The sequence below is a fragment of the Solenopsis invicta genome, chromosome 7, assembly GCF_016802725.1.
Source record: "Solenopsis invicta isolate M01_SB chromosome 7, UNIL_Sinv_3.0, whole genome shotgun sequence".
NCBI classification, from domain to species: Eukaryota; Metazoa; Arthropoda; class Insecta; order Hymenoptera; family Formicidae; genus Solenopsis; species Solenopsis invicta.
The window spans coordinates 1,589,369-1,610,053 of record NC_052670.1 but is presented as its reverse complement, the minus strand read 5'-3'; the positions used below and the strand labels follow the sequence as shown (position 1 = coordinate 1,610,053).

The following is a 20,685-nucleotide window of genomic DNA, read 5'->3' as shown; positions in this document are numbered from 1 at the left end:
AAGGACAAGGATCTTACGTAACCTAATTGATCGCATTTTAAATTTGTAATTTTATAGACGCATGCAAGTCATGTGAATGCACGTAACATTCGTGTTACGCAATGAATTCCTAAGAAGGCAAACAGTAAAAATAAAATCGACGTCGCAGTAATTATAATTGCGTACGAAATATATATATTTAGAGTGTCTCAGCGAATCATCATATTTATGAGCTCGTCAAATAATGTAAATATAATATATGAATGTATAAATTAATAAATTATGATTAAAGATAATTTATTCTATTTTACAAGAGAGAGAAAGAAAGAGAGAGAGAGAGAGACAATGTTGAAGGAGAAAGAAATTAGGATATTTTGATCAAAATGAATACGGTCAAAATTTATAGAATTTATGATAATGAAAGAAAAGTTTTTTTTTTGTTGAATTTTCTTGAATAAATGTGTTTTAATGTTCTCGACTGTATAAATACGGTACTGGAATAATACTAATATTTTCACAAGCCATTATGATACGCCCAGAAAGATTGTATCGGAAAAATGTCAGAAATATGGAGAATTTCGCGTATTAATATCGTGAAAGAAAAGAAAAGTGCGGTAAGAAAGAGAAATAAAATTGGAGCGCGCGTGCACTAATAATCCACGTAATGACTTGGATAACCAGCGAAAAACCGCCGTGTTATCTTCCTGGGAGGATTTAATAAATTGGAGCTTCTAAATTTTACACAAAATCTGACATCAGGTTAAATTAAAAGCTAAATTAAAAAGAATAATTTTCTTGTATTTTATTTTGCAACAGCTATACAAGCAGAAAAAATTAATTTTCTAACAATAAATATAATCAGACGTTTAGGAATTAATTTTTGTCATTTGAATAAATACATTTTTTTATTATCAAAGTTTTTTCAACATATTGATGTCAAAACCGTCTTATTTTTTCACTTGCCATTCTATACAAAGTCGAATTTACTCGAAATTATTGTTGATGGTTTTGTAAGAATATGCTACTGTGCCTGATCTATCTTCAATCAGAACATCACGATGAATAGTTCATGTATAAATTCCGAGCGTTCGTTCTTTGCGATTGAAAGTAATCGATATCGCCGGCGATGGGTTCCATTGCGGTAAACGGTACTTGACGTTACGCGACAATTATCAATTCCATTGTGTAGTCTGGACGAGACCTAGCCAAGATAAAATAGCGCGCGCCGTTTGACTAAGCCATTGTGTATCGTTCGGGAGCATAGAGTAATTTACGGCAATTTCCGCCTAGATAACGGCCGATTCGCCGTAAAATTACCAAGCGCCGACGTGTTATCGCGGGCGCTTAAAGATACATTGTAACGACAAGCGAAAGTTACCTATTAGGCGAAGCCAGGGACGTAACGGCGTAACCGGGGGAAGTGAAAAGAAAGGACACGCGTGGAGCCAAGACAGATAGGGAGGGAGAGGGGAGGGGGGCAGGAAATGTCAGTACATCGATTACGTGGCAATTTAATGCAATGGCAGATATCTAAAGCGAAATAATGAAAATACAATTCCGTATAGTAAGTATCGTAAGTGTAGGTTCGCGTTAGCCACCTCTCGTTTACGCCACTGAGCAACGAGGGGTTGAAATCGATGCGACTGGGCGCAACGGCAAGCGTGGGTGTTCCAGGGTAGACCTGCGATCTCGCGTCCCTCGATTGGTCGTATCCGGCGTAACCCGGAGGGCGATTGGTCGGCCGACCTCCCACGCGTCTTCTCCGCCCTCCCCCTCCCCCCTCCCTAAAGCCGCGAACGCGAGCCGGCCCGCAGGTGAGATCGCGTGGCGCGCAGGTGTGTTCTCTCAGTGTGGCTGAGCACCGTCACGCGCACAGCAGGGCTAACTCGTATCCTCTTTTCTCTCTACGGGCGTAAGTGGGAGAAGGAGGCGACGAGAACGGAGCGGCCCGAGAGGGAGCGAGAGACCTGCAGAAAAAGATTCCGAGAAAGGGCGAACGAAGTGGGTGGTGAGGGGCGACCTCGTCGCGCCGTTAACATTCGCACCCACGCATACAGGCACACGCACGCACACACACACACACAGCGCAGCCGAAGCGGAGTGCTCTCGGGGCGAGGGACCTTGCGCGCGAGCCACCCCGAGGAGTTACTCGAACCTTGGTGGCGCACCAGATACCAGCGGGTCGAGCAAGCGGGCGAGCGAGCGAGCAGGTGATTCTCGCGGAGGGTGACGGCGGTACATCACCGGGTTCGCGTCACGCGAGAGAGGAGAGAAAAAGAGAAAAAGAAAAAAAAAGTAAAGGAGTCCCAGCCCACCTCCCCAGCAGCCGGCAGCGACAAGTGAGGGAGAGACAAAGACGAGAAAGCCCGGAGCCAGCCCTCTCGGACTCTCGTCGTCGCAGCGCGCCTAGCAGAGAGAAGAAGAGGAAGAGGAGCGCGTGACTCGCGAACGCATCCGCCGCATCCACGAAGCGAGGATGGTACGGAGATTCTGCAACGGTGCGGTTGCACTTGGCATCGCCCTGACGGCCTGCGCCGCCTTTCCGCGCGCCGTCATGGCGATCGACCTCAGCCGCTTTTACGGTCACTCCAACACGAAACGCTCGGGTAAGTCAACGACGACGGGGGGTACAAGAGCGGCACGTAGGGAACGGCGAAAGCTCGTCAACGCACCGTCGTTCCGACGAGTTGTCGACGAGACGTTGTCCGCGCGAATTTTCTTAATTGTTAGGCACGCAGAAACCGCGAAACGATCGCGAGGGGAGAAATCGCGTAAAAATAAAATCGCGCGGACAATACGCTCGTTTTATAAACGACATTGCGCCAAGTTCTTTGGAGAGAGCGCGAAGAATTGCACACGCGAACGCATGTTGCAAGAACATTACAATCTTAATGAAACTTTCATCTCCAATGTTTCTATTATTTTTAGTATTTCTTTAATATCCTTCAATATTTACAAAACATTTATCTGCTAAAATACAGGTTTCTTGTATCCCGCATTCTGCATATGTTTTTGTATAATATTTATTTTATCGATTGGTTATTCGTAATGCTTTACGGAATTTCTTTATTGCAAAAAGCATCGACAACACATTTACACGTATAAAATCATTTTAAACGAGATAATCAAATGTTATTAAATATTCTTAGTTCTTGTAGCCTAACAGCTGTTTCCTTTTCGCTTGAACAACGAAGCAGTCCGAAATAAAAATGTTATCAAGACATTTTATCAAAAAGGCCTCGCACACAATATAGACATAAAAAATAGAAATTAAAATATTAGAATCAGTTTCCTCGATGAAAACTATAGATCAATCACAAGTTATGTTGTATCTTGTACGGCACATTTATATCTTACGTTTTATTAGTATCCATTGTGCGTTACGTTTAATTTATTCATTGAGAAAACTGATTCTAAAATTTTAATTCCTATTCCTAATGTCTAATATTCCTCTATTGTGCGCAGGGCCTAACGTGTTTAATAAAATATCTTGATAAAACTTTTTACTTTTTGCAGTTTACATGCTTTTATATCATTTTTACGAATATACGTTCAACAAAATTGTCAGTTATAATTGTTACAAAACTGTTGCAGTTTAATGACAACGATTGTACTTGTTGATACGCTGAATTTAAACGTGCATTTATGTTCTCTGAGACAATATTAATGTCAACAGATGTTTGAAAGGGATTACCGATTCATGCCCCGTGCATTCTGTCTGCGCAAACATAGCGTTAACTACTGCAACCGCTGAGAGTTTCAGGAACTAAGTTGTAGCTCATACAATCGCGAAATTCTAATTAGAGGAAGTTAGTGCAGATATTAACCTGATAAATTGCCTCGACACGAAACCTGAATTGAAGGAATGAGTTTGTACAGTATTTTCATACATGTCGGAGCATATATATAGATGCTCCACTTCTCTACGTCGTTTAATTAAAAAAAAAAAAAAAAAAAACTTTTAATTAAGAAGAATGTTGAGAAATTGAAGTTATTTGTCACACACACACACACACGCACACACATCGATATTTCTTGCAGCATCATGTATTTATCTCAAATTATTACGCAATCAAGCTGCGAGTAAAACTTTTATGAAGGATATGATCTTGCCGGTCTGGCAAACATCGTGAGAAAAATACAAGCTTCGCCTTACGTAAGGTACATGTAAAAAATATGTGCGCGTATAAAGTTTAGCTTTACAGCGAGTAAACATCTGATATATGAGCCCACGCGGGACGCTTATATGCACGGAACAGAGAGAGGAAACTTCCGGGAGACATTGTCGCCCTTTGCATTATCATGTTCCTCCCGATTAACATTCATTAAAATTAACGGGCGCGGTGAATAACGATGGAGACGTTTCGTTGCTCGCGGCCATATGGGAGCGTGTTCTCCGACGGTTAGTTCCGTGCACATTCGCTCGGTCAATAACGCGCCCACTTAACGCGTACCGAGTCGCATATAGTACGCCGATGACATTTAGAAACACTCGTTTTTACTCAGCTCGCGGCTATTCAGGGCCAGGCTGCCGCGAGGCGGGCTTCATGCGGTCGTTGCATCCCCTTGTCCCACCCGGAGCCCTCGTTTCTCGCAATTATCTTTTGCATACATCCATTTTATATAACTTGAGAAAATGTAGCGCTACCGCAAAGTTGCGCGTTTAATTAAAATAAAATTTGGACAGATTATATAATTCTTTTATCGCCGTATTAAAAATGTCCAATGTCCGCTTACGCAAGTCCACGTTTTTCGTACGCTGGGGAAACAATTTTTTTTATGAAGAAATACGTTTTCTTAAAATTATATATCTTGATGCGAGCATTTGTTTGTTCTGTTTAAGTGAAAATATTTACTTTTAAGTAAACAGACGTATTACCTTACATATTTTTTTGTATTTTTACACTTTTTACATTTAAATAATGATTTTACAAATAGATTAACAATATTATTAAACTTAATTAAATTGTTTTCTTAGATTAAAAGATCAGATTAATAAAAGATCTTGATAAAAATAGTTTAACAGTAAATAATTTCTACAAACGCAAGAAAAAATTACTTGAATAAAAATTATTTCTTTATCTTATTTACATAAATATTATCATTGAGAACTTTTCAGCTTGACTGCAAGTAAATAATTTTTTTGTCGTAAGATATTCTTTCTTTTTGTGTAATTATTTATTGCATAAATCTACTTTTTTTTAATAACGACATTGCAAAATTGACGACGATCAAAATAAAATGTATACGTACTGACATAATTTTTTCATCACCGTGCTTCGATATTAAAAATATGATTTTCACAATATTTCCTGCTTTCCTTGAGAGCTCGCGTTTCACATAATTCTTTATCTTCTATCTACCCCTTGTTCTGGCAGAACTTTTGCTGTTTTATTAAAATAAAATGAATTTTCTACGAGACGGATACGCGTTTTCAAAGAATCTTGTCAAGAGATAACGAGATTTTTTTACAAGAGAAATAATGAGAGAATAATGAGAAATAATGAGATGTTTTTGTCTTCTTTTCACAAATTCATTCTAAGCAAAATATGTGACGTGAGTAAGAAATTGAGTGAGAGACGAAATTGATGAGACGTGTCCTCGTAAATTCGATACTAAAGCTGAAGTAGCTGTTAAACATAATACTAGACAAGTAACGTTAAAAATAAAACTATATAAGGTTTCTATTTATTAAGAATTAATAAATATTAATTTTCCAGCTCGATTGTAGCAAAGACAAACATGCGTGAGAGGAAGGTCGAAAACGAACACATATAAATGTTTTTAATTGTTGTTACAAAATTAATAATTTATTTAATAAATTTAATGGAGCGTTTCGGCTATACTTAGTCATCCTCAGCCTCGTAACAGTTCACAATAACCTTGATAAATACCGTTGTGTGAAGTAAAATTCGTCAAATTTGAAAGAACAAATTATAAAAAGGATCAATAGAGAGCACCTACAGATAGCTGTGCACATTCAAAATATAATTATAAACTTCAACTTTACATCTAATAATGAACATTTTGGACAATTCACTTGCCCTTCTTCAGCATGTAAAATTTATAGACTTGTAGACTTGTAGACATAGCCAATTAATAATAAAAATTCGGAATAAAAAGATGTAATTGTTTAATAAAATCAAAATCATAGTAATCATATTTTAAATATGTACACCTACCGTATAAATGCTTTTTATTAACCTTTTTTTACAACTCATCATTGCTATTGCACATATAGTGTCAAAACTATATCTTGAAAGAATAAAAATTTCTATTTATTTTTCAACTTGATTCGATCGACCGCGAGACGATGAATTTTGCAAGTTCCCTCAGTGAATTCGAGCTCGTTTTTAAACTGTTTGCAACTTATATCCTATGCAAGGAGGCGCCAACGAAGTTTCAACAAGTTTACATCGTGAGAACTACTCCTTAACGTGCGTAGGGGGAATAGAAGTTCGAAGCGGCGCAGTGGCGGTCGCCGATCGAAACGCTCCTATTTAAAATTCATTGCACTTGTCGCGTATCTCTCGTTTGCAGAGAAGCATACGCGACAATCTTTAATATCCCCTTGACGATCGTTTCATTCGGAATGCATTGAGGTCGGGGTTTGCGCGCGCGGTCCCGCGAGGGTAACGGCAACCCGCCTCCCCGGGGAGTCAACGGGGGCGAGCTCATTCTTCATCGTTGATCGGCAAAATATTTGTTGTAACGCCGCTGATGAGAAACGCCCACGAACGCGTAGGCGTCCGCTCTAAACACGTGGAGGAAAAATTGCACAGGCTCGTGTGCAGCAAATTTAATAAATGTTTCGCGGCCGGTTGAAATTCAATTTGCGATCCTCTATACGAGACGGGTGATGAACGAATTCCGCAAATACGAGCGATAGATAGGTCTCTCCGTTGATTGATGAAAATGTTTGCATAAAGCTCTACATAGACGTCCAATCCAAACACACGGGGGAAAAATACTGCGGCGTACGCAATAATAATTTAATAATGCTGATGGGACAGAGGCCATCCGTCGCCACCCCCGCCGCCGTCGCCGGTGCGCGGTGGTTCGATATATGGTTTTCGATTATATGTATGTACGTATGTAGATATATCGAATTCTTAACGCGGTCAAAATTAATTTTCACGGGGCGCTTTGTGGACACGACGCTCTGTGTGTTTGCGGTATAAATTACGTTTACGTGGAAAACGTGTGTAGGCGATCGTATAACGAATGTGGCACAATATCACACAATCGATCGCCGAGCACAACCATTGCACAATACGATGTTACGTATTTGGCGCGTGCGACGGGCGATTGTTTTCCCGTCGAACGAAAATTTTCCGGAAACGGGCACGCGTGGGCGTTGGATTACCGATATCTTTTCCCCGCTTTATAAGCATGGAACGTGCGAATAAAGGTCGCGCGTTATAAGGTATTACGAAACATTTCCTTCGCGAGACGAAATAAAACTTTTTCCTTGTGCAGAGAAGTGTCCGGAGTCCTCTCTGCACAATGAACAGGATGTCGATACTCGATCCCTTGGGAAACACGGCCCTTCCGACAGGTGTTCCAGGGGATCTTCTTCTTCTTTTTTTAGAAGGCTTGTACGGCACATAAAACTTCATTTCTTCCTTTTAGTAGGGTCGGTACATAAAAATGCTTTATATATAAAAACTCTCGAGCGACTTTTATGAAATTCAACAATATTTATTTGGGATACTTGCAATATTTCTTGTACGCTGAGAGAAAAATGGCTGTATTATCCTAATTTAATTACAATTTATAGCTGTTTTTCGCCCTGTTTTTTTGATATTGTTTTAACTGTAAATTATAGTTCTTAGTTACTATTACTACGTAAATAGTAAGCAAAGATTTTAGAAATAGTTATATTTCTTATTACTTTGATTACATTTATTTCGTAAAAATATTAATTTTATTTTTACCACCCACACCTTGATATTTTACTATGTTAATATTTAATTATCTTAATTTACCGTAAAATTTTTTTGGGGTAGAATTATAAACGTATGAGATTAACATTATGATGTTAATAAATAATCGCTTGCGCTTATAATTCTACCACGAAAAAATTTTACTGTAAATTAAGGTAATTAAATAATAATTAACTATGAAAATGGAGCTTCTAATCACAGTTTTGAACGACGCAATTGTAATAAAAAATACCAAACAGTTTTCTCATAATGTGTAGTAAGATTCGTAAAAAAATACCTACTTAATCGTAGAACAACATTCTAACGGCTTGGTAGAATTTTACGAGGGAGGAGCAAATAATTGATATACCGAGAAAAAATGATTGCAATTACCATAATTTAATTATAATTTATAGTCATTTTCGACGTTGATTATATATGTTTGTTTTAACTGAGCAAATTATAGCTGTTAGTTGTTATTACTATATAAATAGTAAGCAAAAGTTAAAATGTATTTAAAATATATTTAAAATATTCACTAAAATATTCACTAAAATGTATTTAAAATATTCACTGCAATCGTTTTATTATATCGATTTATTATATAAAAATGTTTATTTTATTTTTACCATCCGTATCTCGATTAATTAAAAATTTTTCCACAATTGATAGAACTATTAGCGTAATGTTATTATTATTAACATTATAGCAATAATAAAACTAACAAACATGAAAAGCTCTGTAGCTCCCAACCATATTTATTTGACCGTGTATAGCTATAGTCGGAAGATTTTAATCACTTTTTCAGTGCACGCGTGTACGAATGTTCCTGCAGTTTTATCAGATTACGCGTTTTTCGGTTAATTGATTTTTCAGGATCGACAGCTATGCGCGCCGACCGCTATAGCGTGAGCCATATGCGATCGCGTGTTTGCTCAATTATGCCAAAAGCCTCCTCCCGCACGGAAGGGTGACTGTCGCATTACCCGCGAGCCGTGTTTATTAATTCTGTTTCGGATCCCTCTCACTTTAATACGTTATCGTCGTAATTTAATCATCCGGCGACTCGCGACCGTCCCACCGGCAAACGTAATTGACTTTACCGAACTTCCATTTCCGAGGAATGAGATTGAGCTGCGTGCACACGTATACGTGCACACACAAACACGCGCGCACGCGCACGCGCACACACACACACACACACACACACATGCACACACGTTTCTGATTATTTCGAGAAGTTTGACATATACCGAGATTACCTTTCTCGAAGCACTTTTCTCGGATTACCCGTCTCACTATCTCAGAGTCCGTGTACGTTTTCAGAGGCTTGCCACCCGTACGAACCATTTAAGTGTCCGGGCGACGGAATTTGCATCTCGATACAGTACCTCTGCGACGGAGCACCCGACTGTCAGGACGGATACGACGAGGACTCAAGATTGTGTACCGCCGGTGAGTTAATTAATTTTATTAATTAATTAGATGGCTAATCAGATGGCAGTTCACTTAGTGTTATTAATTGCGCCTCTCGTTCTATAGCGCTGCACGCTTGGTAAATAAACTCGTTTGCGGTGCGTGAAGAGCGTACGATCTGATTTTTAATATATTTTGGACTTTTAACGTAACCTTTATCTCTCTCTTTTTACGTAGGATTACCGCGCGACTCGACATGGATTTTATCCTATACATGCTGACGCGAATTTCATTTATATTTTATACATTATATGAGAGAAAGAGAGAAAACGGATGCCGCTCGGTGTGGATGCACTCGACTACGTTCCGTGCAACTGCACCGAGCAGCTGTAATGCGATCAGGGAGGGTTGCCATAGTCGTTCGATACATTTACGAGGGATATATTACCTTTTATTTCGCTTTTACCTTTCCACGAATTGTACGCATAAATATTAATTAAGATTACATGTTGCTCCTCTTTATTTTATTTTTTTTTTAAGGTAGCATTGGGAAGAAATTAGTCTAATCGAAATGTTGTAATTGATGCTTATGAACGCGGCAATCCCGTATCGATTCCCCCAGCGTTCCCGAGTCTTTGTATTTGTTTCGTATTATTCTACAACGATTTACTTTACGCGGAATTTGCTTCTTTCTTGCTGTTACAGCCAAACGACCGCCCGTAGAGGAAACCGCGAGCTTTCTGCAATCACTTCTAGCCAGCCACGGTCCCAATTACCTGGAGAAGCTGTTCGGAACCAAAGCACGCGATACGCTGAAACCGCTCGGTGGGGTGGAGAAAGTGGCCATCGCGCTATCCGGTGAGTTGAAAGCTTTCGCGGAAATAAAATATTATCGGGCTGTCCAGTATCGCTGTAACGCGGCAAATCTTTCCCGCGTATCGGAAATCTATTAAAAGCGGCAATATTATCGCAAATATGTTATAATTTGGTTTCGCGTAAGGAGGTCCGATAAGCATTCGCTTCGTCAGCGCGATTTGCGTGCGGGCATGTTTAGAGAAAGGTTTCTCGTCGCTCTCTACCCTCAAAAGAGTCCCGGTTTCGCGTTTCGCAATCTATAGTCCCCCCCTGACGATCTGTTTCGGCCGTTAGAGTCGCAGACGATCGAGGACTTTGGCGCGGCGTTACACCTGATGCGCTCAGATCTCGAGCACCTGCGCTCGGTCTTCATGGCGGTGGAGAACGGCGACCTGGGTATGCTGAAGTCCATCGGTATCAAGGACTCCGAGCTGGGCGACGTCAAGTTCTTCCTCGAGAAACTCGTTAAGACGGGCTTCCTCGATTGAACGGTCACATCCGCCATCGAATCGCCACCGCCGCCGTCGCCGTCGCCGTCGCCGCCGTCGTCGTCGTCGTCGTCGTCGTCGTCGTCGTCTTCGTCGTCGTCGTTGTCGTCGTCGACGACGAGGAGGAACCGCCGCCGCCGCCGTCGCCGTCGCCGCCGCCGATGTTGCGTCACAGTCGTCGCACCAGCACTACCAGCAGATCCTTCGTTTGTTGAAGCCTAAGTCGTCTTTTCTATCTTTTCTTCGTCGCGAGTTTTTACGCGCAGGATGTAGCCTGTCACTTTACTTTCCTTTCCTATCCTTCTCGTATCTCTTGCTCTCGCTTTAATGCGATCACGAGCACCGGGATGATCCGCGTGGGGATCGAATGTGCGAATCTTCTGCATGACGAGCGATCAAGGCAGATTTCATTTCGCATAATCTCGTAATAGTCTATCACGTTTAGGTAATTTCATTTCGGTCTTTAAGCGCATCGCTGATCCGCTTAAAGAAGAGTGTAATAACCAGAACGTGACTGACGTACCACGTACTCTCGGGCAATTTGAATTTTATCGCGATTTGCATTTGTCGTTAGGGAAAGATATAATCGAGGGACTGAAGAAACGTATTAGAGATTCTCCGTATAAGCTAAAATCCAATATCACCTCTTTAACTTCTCAAACTGAAAACGCCTTATGACAAACAACGTGTCGCTTTCCGTTAACGTCCATTTTCATCAATGTAGATGACAACTTCTCTCAGTTTAACTTGCTCTCCATCTTTTTTCTAATTTTTAGAACTAAAACAGGATAAAGAGTAAATTAAATCGACGTCAAAGTTACTCTACGTTGATGAAAATGGACATTAGCCTACTTTACTTCTTCTAAACTTCGATTATTGAACTTTAATAACGCTATTGGACTTTCGTGAATGTTTTGCGACACTCGGGAGATCTCTTACGTTCCCTCTTACGCTTCCCCTTTATAGCCGAGGCGCAAAACTTCTCCTTGCGTGAACAAGTAATGAGCTTTTGTCCGACCTATTTCTAAAATATTGAGCTTCCTCATGTATCTTGTAATTACTTCGCTAAAGTGTTCTCTCACTCTCCGTGCACGTGTACGCGTGTCCCGGTTTTATTCGAGCCGCGTCTTTAATATGCGAGCACGTATACGGTATACCATCTTGCATAAATGATAAGACATCGACGACGCAATCGTTCGCGATCGGCAGTGACGCGATAGTCCGACGGTTGTGCGTTAAACTCGTTTAAAGTGCGCGAATTATTTTACGCGAAGGATTTCTTACGATTATCCGCTTGAGAAATTGAAATATTTCCTATGACATCGCGATTGAGGTGAAATGTCAAACAAATAAAAAATTCGTCGATTTGGTAAAGATTCTTGGCAAGATAGCCACCTTTAAGGTTCAAACTTCAAACTTCGCGATAAGAAACTCTCAGAAAGTAATTACGTTCGAGTAGGTGGCAGGATGGTTTTTAATCAAATCACGTTACTTCGGAAAGGTCGTGCGGAAGAAGCCGATAATGTAATTTCTTATTAAATGCAATGTCATAAAATTAGCTCCCCCGCAAGAAACAACTTTATCTTATCGCGGCTGGAATATATTGAATCTGTGCAGTGTCGCGTTAACACCCTGGCCTGAATCAGCTCTCGCCCAGAGCAGCGAATTTAGAAAAATTTTTTTTTCTTTTTTTTTTCTTTTTTAGTTGCGCGTTGAAAAATATTTAAGAAATTATCGAATTACCGAAAACAATTTTTACACTAAAAAATTAAATTTTACATAAGTGAAGGATTTCTGAAAACCAGGTGTCACAAAAATAATTTCTTTAATTATGAATTTTACGAAATTTTTATTGGCACTTGATAAAAAGATGGGATTATGAAATGTATAAATAATAATAATGATGAGTCTTACAACTTTTGATGATCTAACGTAAACTTGGGAAAAAAATGTTACCCACGTATCACGTCTTAGGGAGAATTCACCCCTCGACAAGAGCAGAAAGCCAATGAGAACTCGCGCTGGTAATACATTTGCAGAAAGACAAAATGTATTTGTACCAAATGTATTATTTACAGCGCGAACTCGGATTGGCCTTTGCTCTTCTGCTTTCTGCTTTTCTGTCAAGGTGTGAATTTTCCCTTATAAAAGGGAGACTCGAAATATTTTAGCCCATGAATGAAACAGGTTAATGCAGCACTGCACCTGTGCTTTGGTGGCTAAGGTCGAGACAGGGGTTTATATTACTCTTAATTACTTCCGCGTATTTGCAAAAGAGTCGTACGTAACGATTGTCCTTAATTACTCCCCTTTTTAAATGTACTTTTCCACGATCCTACGCAATTTCTGTTGTAATTACAGAATAATTTCATCTCTGTACAGAGTACCTGGACTGAATGAGGCTTACTTAATTAATTTTATTTTCAAAGAAAACTATTTAATAGAGTTTCTAAAGACAAAGTTGTGAAAGTTCTAATTTTAAAAATTCTATGAAATACACTGAAATAGAAAAATTCTATTAAATTTAGTTTTTAAAGTTTTTCTTTTTTTAAAAACTATTAAATAGAACTTTGAAAGAATAAAATTGACGAAGTGAATTTTATTCGGCCCAGGTAGCTTATTTCGAGAAAGGGAGAGACGACGGCTTTCATTCGGACAGGCGATTACTGCTGGAACGGTATATTGATTTAAACCAACGTTCTCTCACGTATGTTTTTCTAAATTAATTTTAGCTTCGTTACCGCGGTCGCGCAAATGTTTTGCGACGCGGCGCTGTGACGAACAAAGAAAAAAAACAAAACAAAAAAAAACAAAAAAAACGAAAGAAGGTGGAAAGAAAACTGGAAAAGAAACCGAAGGTGGCAAATCCCGTGGCGAGAAAGTCCTCGGTTTACTCGGTATTTTCACTGCATTCAAGCACCAAATTGTAATTCTTGTCTTGATTAAGGTGACTTTGATGGAGGGCGAATGTAAAGACAAACGAGACGAGATGAAGCAGCCTTGTTTAACGTTATAAAAAAAAAAAAAAAAAAGAAAAATGTGCGCTGGAAATACCGTACTTTTCTCATTAAATAGAGATCAGGTGCTTTTGATTTCTCTCGCGTTGCGATCGTGAACGTCACGCAATCGTATAACACACAATGCGGCGATGTTGCACGCGCGCGTTTTTGAGAGAGATATGGGTACAAAGGAATAATAAGAGAAAAAAGAAGAAGAAAAAAGAGGAAGAAGATAATGGAGCATCGCGTCGCGTTCTTTCAGGGTATGACGCGCGTTTTACTTATTAGGGAAAGAAAGCAAGATATATACATATATATGTATAGATACAGTATATACATATATATGTATACGATGCTAGCGTATGATATTTTCATTACGGCAACACGATACATATCAGTACACATACATATCAGTAAATTATATTTAAAAAATTATATAGATTATAAATATATTATATATAATGAAGAAAGTAAAGAGAACGATATACCGAATTCTCTCGAGGTAGCGTTTCCCGTTTCGCGCTTTCCTTTTACTTCGAAGAGAGAGAGAAAATTAGCGCGTTACAAATTTCTATATATACACCCACATATATACATATATGCACATATATTATACATACATATATAAATTGTGCTATTCGCGACAATCGAGAAACCGCGGACGGGCGCGAGTCTGGGCGAGAGACCTCTCTTTTCTTACCTCGAGAGAATGCATCCCCCCATTTGGGATGATTAACGACATATCTTACTTATTAAGCGTATCTTTTAATTCGAAAACGATACATTGAGACATATCTTCTAATTAGGTATACAAATATATATATATATATATATATAAATATTATACATATATACATAGCGAATACATATCAACAGAGAAATCACTCTTTTATCAGATGGTAGATAATATTTTGGTATATAAAGAAGAAAAAAAAAGTTTAATATTCCCTCCAGATGTCAATTACGGTCCAAAGTAGGGCCTGGACCGAGGGCAAAATCCGAGGGAACTTGTGTGTTTTAGCGAACAACCGAACGGGGCATCAGACCGGGGGGTCACGGCGCGCCGCGACAACCCTCTCCCCCTTCTCTCTCTCTCTCTCTCTCTCTCCGCCTCTCCGCCGCGTGCCTTGACCCTTTGGCCCCAATTTCGAGTCATAAGTCATAAGGTCAATCTATCTCCCCCGAGAGCGGCACACTGGAGTTTCACCGATATCTGATATACATATATATGCCACGTTTCGAGGGCGCGTTTCACCCATCGTCTTGGAATGATAAGAGATCGTATTTTCCTCTCACCCTCCCTCCCTCCCTCCTCTTCTGTACGTTTTATTATAATTTACACACGTTTTATTTACAGATGTTTAGAGCGGACGATGCTGGTTTGGTCAATTTGATATTCTCTCACAGATCCGATGATCAAATAAATAACATCTAAATCGGTGCTTCTTCATTAAATTCTTTTTTTTTTTTTTTAATTAAGAAATACGTTAAATTAAAGTTTATGACTATTTTCAGATACAACACCTTTACTCTTATTCCTAGATTTTCTGTAACTCAGCCGGTGATTTCTGATTCAACTTTTTAATTGTTTGATCGTACTCGGGGTATTTTCCGAATCACCCAAACGTTTCTTATAAAAATACTCGTCAAAATATTGTCAACACGAGTCACGTAGAGTGTGATATTCGAGTTTTGTACAACATCGTTCTGTTGTATTTAAATTCAGTTTTATATTGTTTTTTTTTTTTTTTTTGCTCTTCCTCTCTTTCGTGCATTTATAAAATAGACTGTGGCAGAACGTACGTGTGTTTTTCGTAAGTTTTTCATAGCGCGTAATTTCATTTTGAACACGGTCAGTGTATACGCGAAGTGAACATGGTTTAAACAAAATTAAAGGATTAAAATTTCAACAAAAGGATAAAACTGATTTCGGGGAAACTGTCGATCCGTCCACAAAGCGTTTCGGTTATCTTACCGTGCCCTTTGGCATTTACAATCTCAACGGTAAGAAGGGATTCGGCGTTGAATGTAAATGGTTGGACTGAAAGCGACGTGTCGCAAAAAGGGTGGTAACAACGCGTCACATTTGCGCGTATGAAAATTAATTCGTAATTGCGTAACGTGGCGAAATGGGATTACAGTAACAAATAGTCTATATTAAACAACGTATTTGCACGAAATTTAATCGCAGCCCGCTAAAACGTTCCGCGTTACATTAAATTTCCGGTTGAACAAACCCTTTGTAACCCGCGAAATTTATCAGATTTCGGAAAAAAAAAATACAACAAAATTGCGTTAACGCAGCTTGTACGTAGCGATTCTTTCCCGTAAATTCATCTACGCGATGGACGCTGCTCTTGTGAAAATATTTCACCAGGCTATTATGCGCGCGATAACACGCTCAATTAATTGACTAACGAAGATGTACGCGGTGCTTTTTTACATTTTCTTTTTTCTATACACGCTACACGCGTTGTTTCGTTGCTCTCGTTGCCCATTTACATTGTTGCGTTACACTATTGTTGTAACATGCGTACGTCGCTAAGTAGACGTTAAGTTAATCAATAAATCGAAGTGATTATATAGGAGACGCATGTAATCTTCAACCTTGTCATTTCAAACTGATGGCACGTATACGCGGCGCACGCATATATATGCATATACACGACCTATATGTGTAAAAAGGAAAAAAAAAAGAGAACGCGTTGACCACTTTAATTACCAGAGATTTCAACGATGTGATAATGTACTAAAATGTCACGCACCGTCGTATTATCTGTATATGTTTACCCTTCGACTTCTGATTGTTCTACTGCCAGAAAGCGTTTCTTATATTATACGTCATGTTACACGGCATACCTGAGACATGTACTGTGTACGCTGTAAGTAATCCGCTTCTTAAAGGTTTTTGTACTTGTTCTCTATTTTCGATTCGAATGTACGCCAGGCGCTCTCTTGGGAATGATTTTGTCGCGCGACAAAAGTTACAATCGTTAAATAAAGCGAACGTTTCTCTTTAGTTTTAATTGCTAGTGCCTCCAATTACGCACCGTGCCACGCGATTTCACACGTCGACCGTGCGTGCGAGCGTATGAATGTACATCACATTTACCTGATGAACGACATACGTTCATTCACGAAGGGCTCCGCCTGTATAATCGCAATTTCAGAAGAATTGCTTTTTACTGTGTCTCACCTCTTGCATTCGTTTGTGCTGATTTACTGGCGACGCGTGATGCGGTATATTCCGAATATCTATATAAAATAGCTGCGGCTTTTCATTCGACAGAAACACCATGTCCGTTCCAGGAACAGGAACCGAATCCCGCTACTTCGGATTGCGTGCTAGAAGGAGTATCGGAACGTCGCGATATCACTTCAAACAGCTTGTTTTTTTGGATCGTTTAAACAATAAAATATTACGGAAAGACTTCTGAAAAAAACTTATATCTCCATTTATTTAACAATGTAAGCTATTACACATCAGTGTCACAGAAGATATCGTTTTAAACAATATCTTTTTTTCACATTTAAATATCAATAGAAGGCAATGAGATGAATTTTTTGTCGATCGGTTTCACCAGTTCGTACTTGTCAGTGACTCCACCGAGACTGTTCAGTTCTCTGACCAGGTTCCATATGTTAACTTTACGTGAGACTATCAGTTTTCGTTGATCCTTACCGTAACTACGTGACTTAAGGCCCATTGATCGTGCAAGTCTGAAACGAATCAAGGCATGATTATTAAATCTCGGCGGCATTTCATCCAAACATTATAAGCAATTTACAAATAATACATACTGATGAATTATCATTCTATCTTCCTTAGGAAAATCCAAGAACATAATTTCGTTTCGCAGATAATTATCGGTCTGTAAAAGATCTTTAAACAATTTTTTACATTTGGCCTTTATTTCATTGATTTGCGCCTTTGGCGAGTTTTTAGAATTTGTTTTCAGACCGAGACCTTCTCGATTTATTTGTGTCTTGACTCTAAGAGCAAAAGATGAAAATATGAAAATGCAAGAGAACAAGATTTCTCTAAAAACCACTAATGGATCGCTTACTCACATTGCAGACATGGGTTCCACAATACCCTGCTCTGATTTTCCAAGACCACCGCCGGCCCAGCCCATCATTTTCATCAACTTATTTCCAATGCAATTAGATCCTTTCCAATCGGTGTCGTCGGAGAGAGAATCCTGGGACTTTATTTCCTCCGTCGTTACAGTTACATCCGAGTTTGTACCTAATTCTTGTTTAACCTGAATTTTACAAAATATGAAAATATAATTTATAAGAAAAACTACAAAGACTCTATCTTATGCAAAGATAATGAAGAACATTATATCTACATTTCGCTATAATTTATTACAGAATAACACAAAGATTAATGATATACCACGAAATCTGTTTAAGGTATTCCTATCTAGTTAAAAGATACATTTACTTTTTCTTCACCTTAACTGTATAGCAGCACTTTTGTAATTTTTTTAAGGCTTTTATAGCTGCTTCTTTTCTGGCTACTTTTTTATTAGAGTTAATACTGAAACTCAATACCTGCGAATTTACGAGATTAAGAGAGCATTCCCTGAAAAAAGATATAATGAAAAATATTCCATGATAATTTTTGTGATTCGTGAATTTGAATTTATACATCATATACACAGTCACGAAATTAATTATCCGAACGCACAAGATATTATTATTTATTATGTTACAACTTCATCAAATATTATGATTTTAATTTTTTTAGAGAAAACTCGATTGAAAGTAAAAACATTGTGATGCAATTTCCATCAAAAACATATTTGTATTTAAACTGAAAATATTCACTGGCGCTGTTATTAACAAAATCAAATTGAGAGAGGTATATTAAATAAATTTTGCAATAAAGCGCCGATTCTACTTTGTCTCATTATTACATTTATCTTTTTACTTAAAAAAATACGTGTAAAAGATAGTAAAATTGTGTGGTAAAATATTAAAATAAACAACGTAATCTTATACACAGTCATAAAACTGATCCAGACACATATTGTGAGTTTATGCTGTGCTACAAATCAAGTACTTTTGATGGAAATGCATCACTGGCTAGGTGTGTTCAAATCTCTAATTTACTTTAAAGAGTTTTCTCTAAAGAATTATAATATTTGTAGCAGAAAATATTCCCACTATCCTGTATTCGGACAAGTTTTGTGACTATATACATATACAGAGCAATTTTTTAAAGAATGTAATACAAAAATATGATTACCAGCCTTCTTCTGGTATAACAGTGTAATTGCATGTTAAGGTCATGCCAGATACAGCGGCTGAAGTCTCCAGTATACTCTGTGCATTGTCACCTGGCCTTTCCCATAAAACAAAGTCTTTGTACGGATGATCTTGGAGATTTTTAAATGATACATTTTCCTCTGTTTTTAATCTATTAGCAGGGTTTTCCTCGGTATTAGGATTCTCACACAACTGATGGTTATAACTAACAATATTGGATATGGGTTCTTTTGTATCAGCAGGGAACAACTTATTAGCATCAAGTCTTTTTTTCTTGGAAATGCGTTTTTTACGAGATTGTTGGGCAATGGTTGGTTGTGATTCACTAAGATTGGCTGTGTGTGGTAAATGATTAGGCATGTTCGGAATAGATTCTTCTGTGACAGTAGACATCTTAGCAGTGCATCCTATACAAAAACGTCTCATATAACTATCATATAAACACATCGATCACGAGTCATGTTTAACCCTCCATAAACATCGCAGGGATTTGAAGACCTATATATAAAATATTTATATAAAAATACAATAATTAATAACCTTCAAATATGAATAATCTATAACATATTAATCTAATAAAAATAAAATAATAACCTCCAAATATGAACAAACTTTCTTTTTAATTTTCAATTAATCTTTTTAACATTTAAATATTTATTTTTATAGATAATTTATTTTAATAATTCATTTTTAATTGTATTATTTCTTTTGTTTATGATTGATTAATATATATATTATATATAGATTTTTCGACTTTGAATTATTTCGTAGATGTCATACAACAGGGATTAGCTTTTCTCCATAAAAAAAAAATTAAATGAGGACTACACACTGTGTTTCGTCACTCGTGTTTTGTGTCAGCAAAAATTGAGGGTCTTCAAATTCTCACGATATTCGAGAAAGGTCAACAGACATATTTTCACAATGAGACACGAAAAAAAGGAAAAAAAATTACATAGGTCATAACTCACAATTTTTCTTTATACCTTTCACCTTAGAACTAGCTGCCTCTGACGCTTCCACAAACGTTCTTTTTAACTTTTTCTTTTGCTTTTCTCTATATTCGGCCGCGACTTCCTGCGACAATTCCTTCACCATGTCCATCGTTTCCTGTGGGTATCTGCAAGGAATTTGCACAAATTTAGAACTGGGAAATTTCTGTACTCATCGAGTTTGCATCACGAGGTAACATGTAATGGCACGAGAACAGCACTTATCTCATCAAGTACCTGCATCCTAACAATTCGACATTGACGAACACTTGGGCTAAACATACGAGCATATCCTCCGGGAACTTGTCTTTGTGAGCCAACAGAAATTTACGACGCAACTCCCAGTGCTCGTCGGACTCGTACTCCACTTTGTGTTGCTCCACGTCCCAATCTTCGTCCATCTTTCACTCCTGTCCTCGATCAAGAGATGTCAATTAACTTCTATCGTCAACGAACACGTTTTTCAGAACAGTTTAAATACTACAAAATACAGCAGCTAATCTCTGATGAGCTCGTACCAGATCGCACAAGTGATATGAGGTTATATTTGTTTACCCGAAAGTATAAACCGTGCCCTTTACATTAGAAATGTAAACACACGAGAAACCTGTGTCCAGCACGCACGTGGCGACATCAGCGCGATGGCCAATCGCATCTGCGCTTTCTTGGAAGCGAGTAGAATGTAGCGAGACGTGATTGGTTGTCGCGCGATTAAAGTGCTCCATTAGTTTTAAACGTTCTATGAGATACGAGC

The 20,685-nt window shown here is 38.5% G+C and overlaps 2 protein-coding genes across 3 annotated transcripts; one reads left to right on the top strand and one right to left on the bottom strand.

The window, feature by feature from the left end:
• Positions 1-1,792: 1,792 nt before the first annotated feature.
• LOC105202312 (IDLSRF-like peptide) lies at positions 1,793-16,250 on the top strand. The gene is made up of 4 exons (XM_011170759.3): positions 1,793-2,585; positions 9,231-9,359; positions 10,026-10,178; positions 10,470-16,250. Exons 1-4 carry the CDS (start codon positions 2,456-2,458, stop codon positions 10,661-10,663), a joined length of 606 nt encoding a protein of 201 aa, XP_011169061.1. The 5' UTR covers positions 1,793-2,455; the 3' UTR covers positions 10,664-16,250.
• LOC105202311 (NF-kappa-B-repressing factor) lies at positions 15,399-20,586 on the bottom strand. Of its 2 annotated transcripts, XM_026130481.2 has the most exons (8): positions 20,450-20,586; positions 20,169-20,341; positions 19,926-20,059; positions 18,920-19,346; positions 18,124-18,253; positions 17,734-17,927; positions 17,464-17,655; positions 15,399-17,382 (listed from the first exon to the last, which is right to left on the bottom strand). In XM_026130481.2, the coding sequence occupies exons 2-8, from the start codon at positions 20,330-20,332 to the stop codon at positions 17,193-17,195; spliced, it is 1,431 nt and encodes a 476-aa protein (XP_025986266.1). In that variant the 5' UTR covers positions 20,333-20,341; positions 20,450-20,586; the 3' UTR covers positions 15,399-17,192. The 2 variants fall into 2 exon arrangements, with proteins under 2 accessions (XP_025986266.1, XP_011169060.1); XM_011170758.3 differs by having other exon boundaries at positions 20,169-20,491.
• Positions 20,587-20,685: the final 99 nt, after the last annotated feature.

Excerpts from the sequence above, each read along its gene's own strand:
- LOC105202312 (XM_011170759.3), top strand. The coding sequence starts at position 2,456 with ATGGTACGGAGATTCTGCAACGGTGCGGTTGCACTTGGCATCGCCCTG. Across the intron at positions 9,360-10,025 it reads CTCAAGATTGTGTACCGCCG|CCAAACGACCGCCCGTAGAG; the intron begins GTGAGTTAATTA and ends TTGCTGTTACAG. Across the intron at positions 10,179-10,469 it reads AGTGGCCATCGCGCTATCCG|AGTCGCAGACGATCGAGGAC; the intron begins GTGAGTTGAAAG and ends TTCGGCCGTTAG.
- LOC105202311 (XM_026130481.2), bottom strand. The coding sequence starts at position 20,332 with ATGGACGAAGATTGGGACGTGGAGCAACACAAAGTGGAGTACGAGTCC. Across the intron at positions 18,254-18,919 it reads GTTATACCAGAAGAAGGCTG|GGAATGCTCTCTTAATCTCG; the intron begins GTAATCATATTT and ends ATCTTTTTTCAG. Across the intron at positions 17,656-17,733 it reads GTGGAACCCATGTCTGCAAT|AGTCAAGACACAAATAAATC; the intron begins GTGAGTAAGCGA and ends TTTTGCTCTTAG.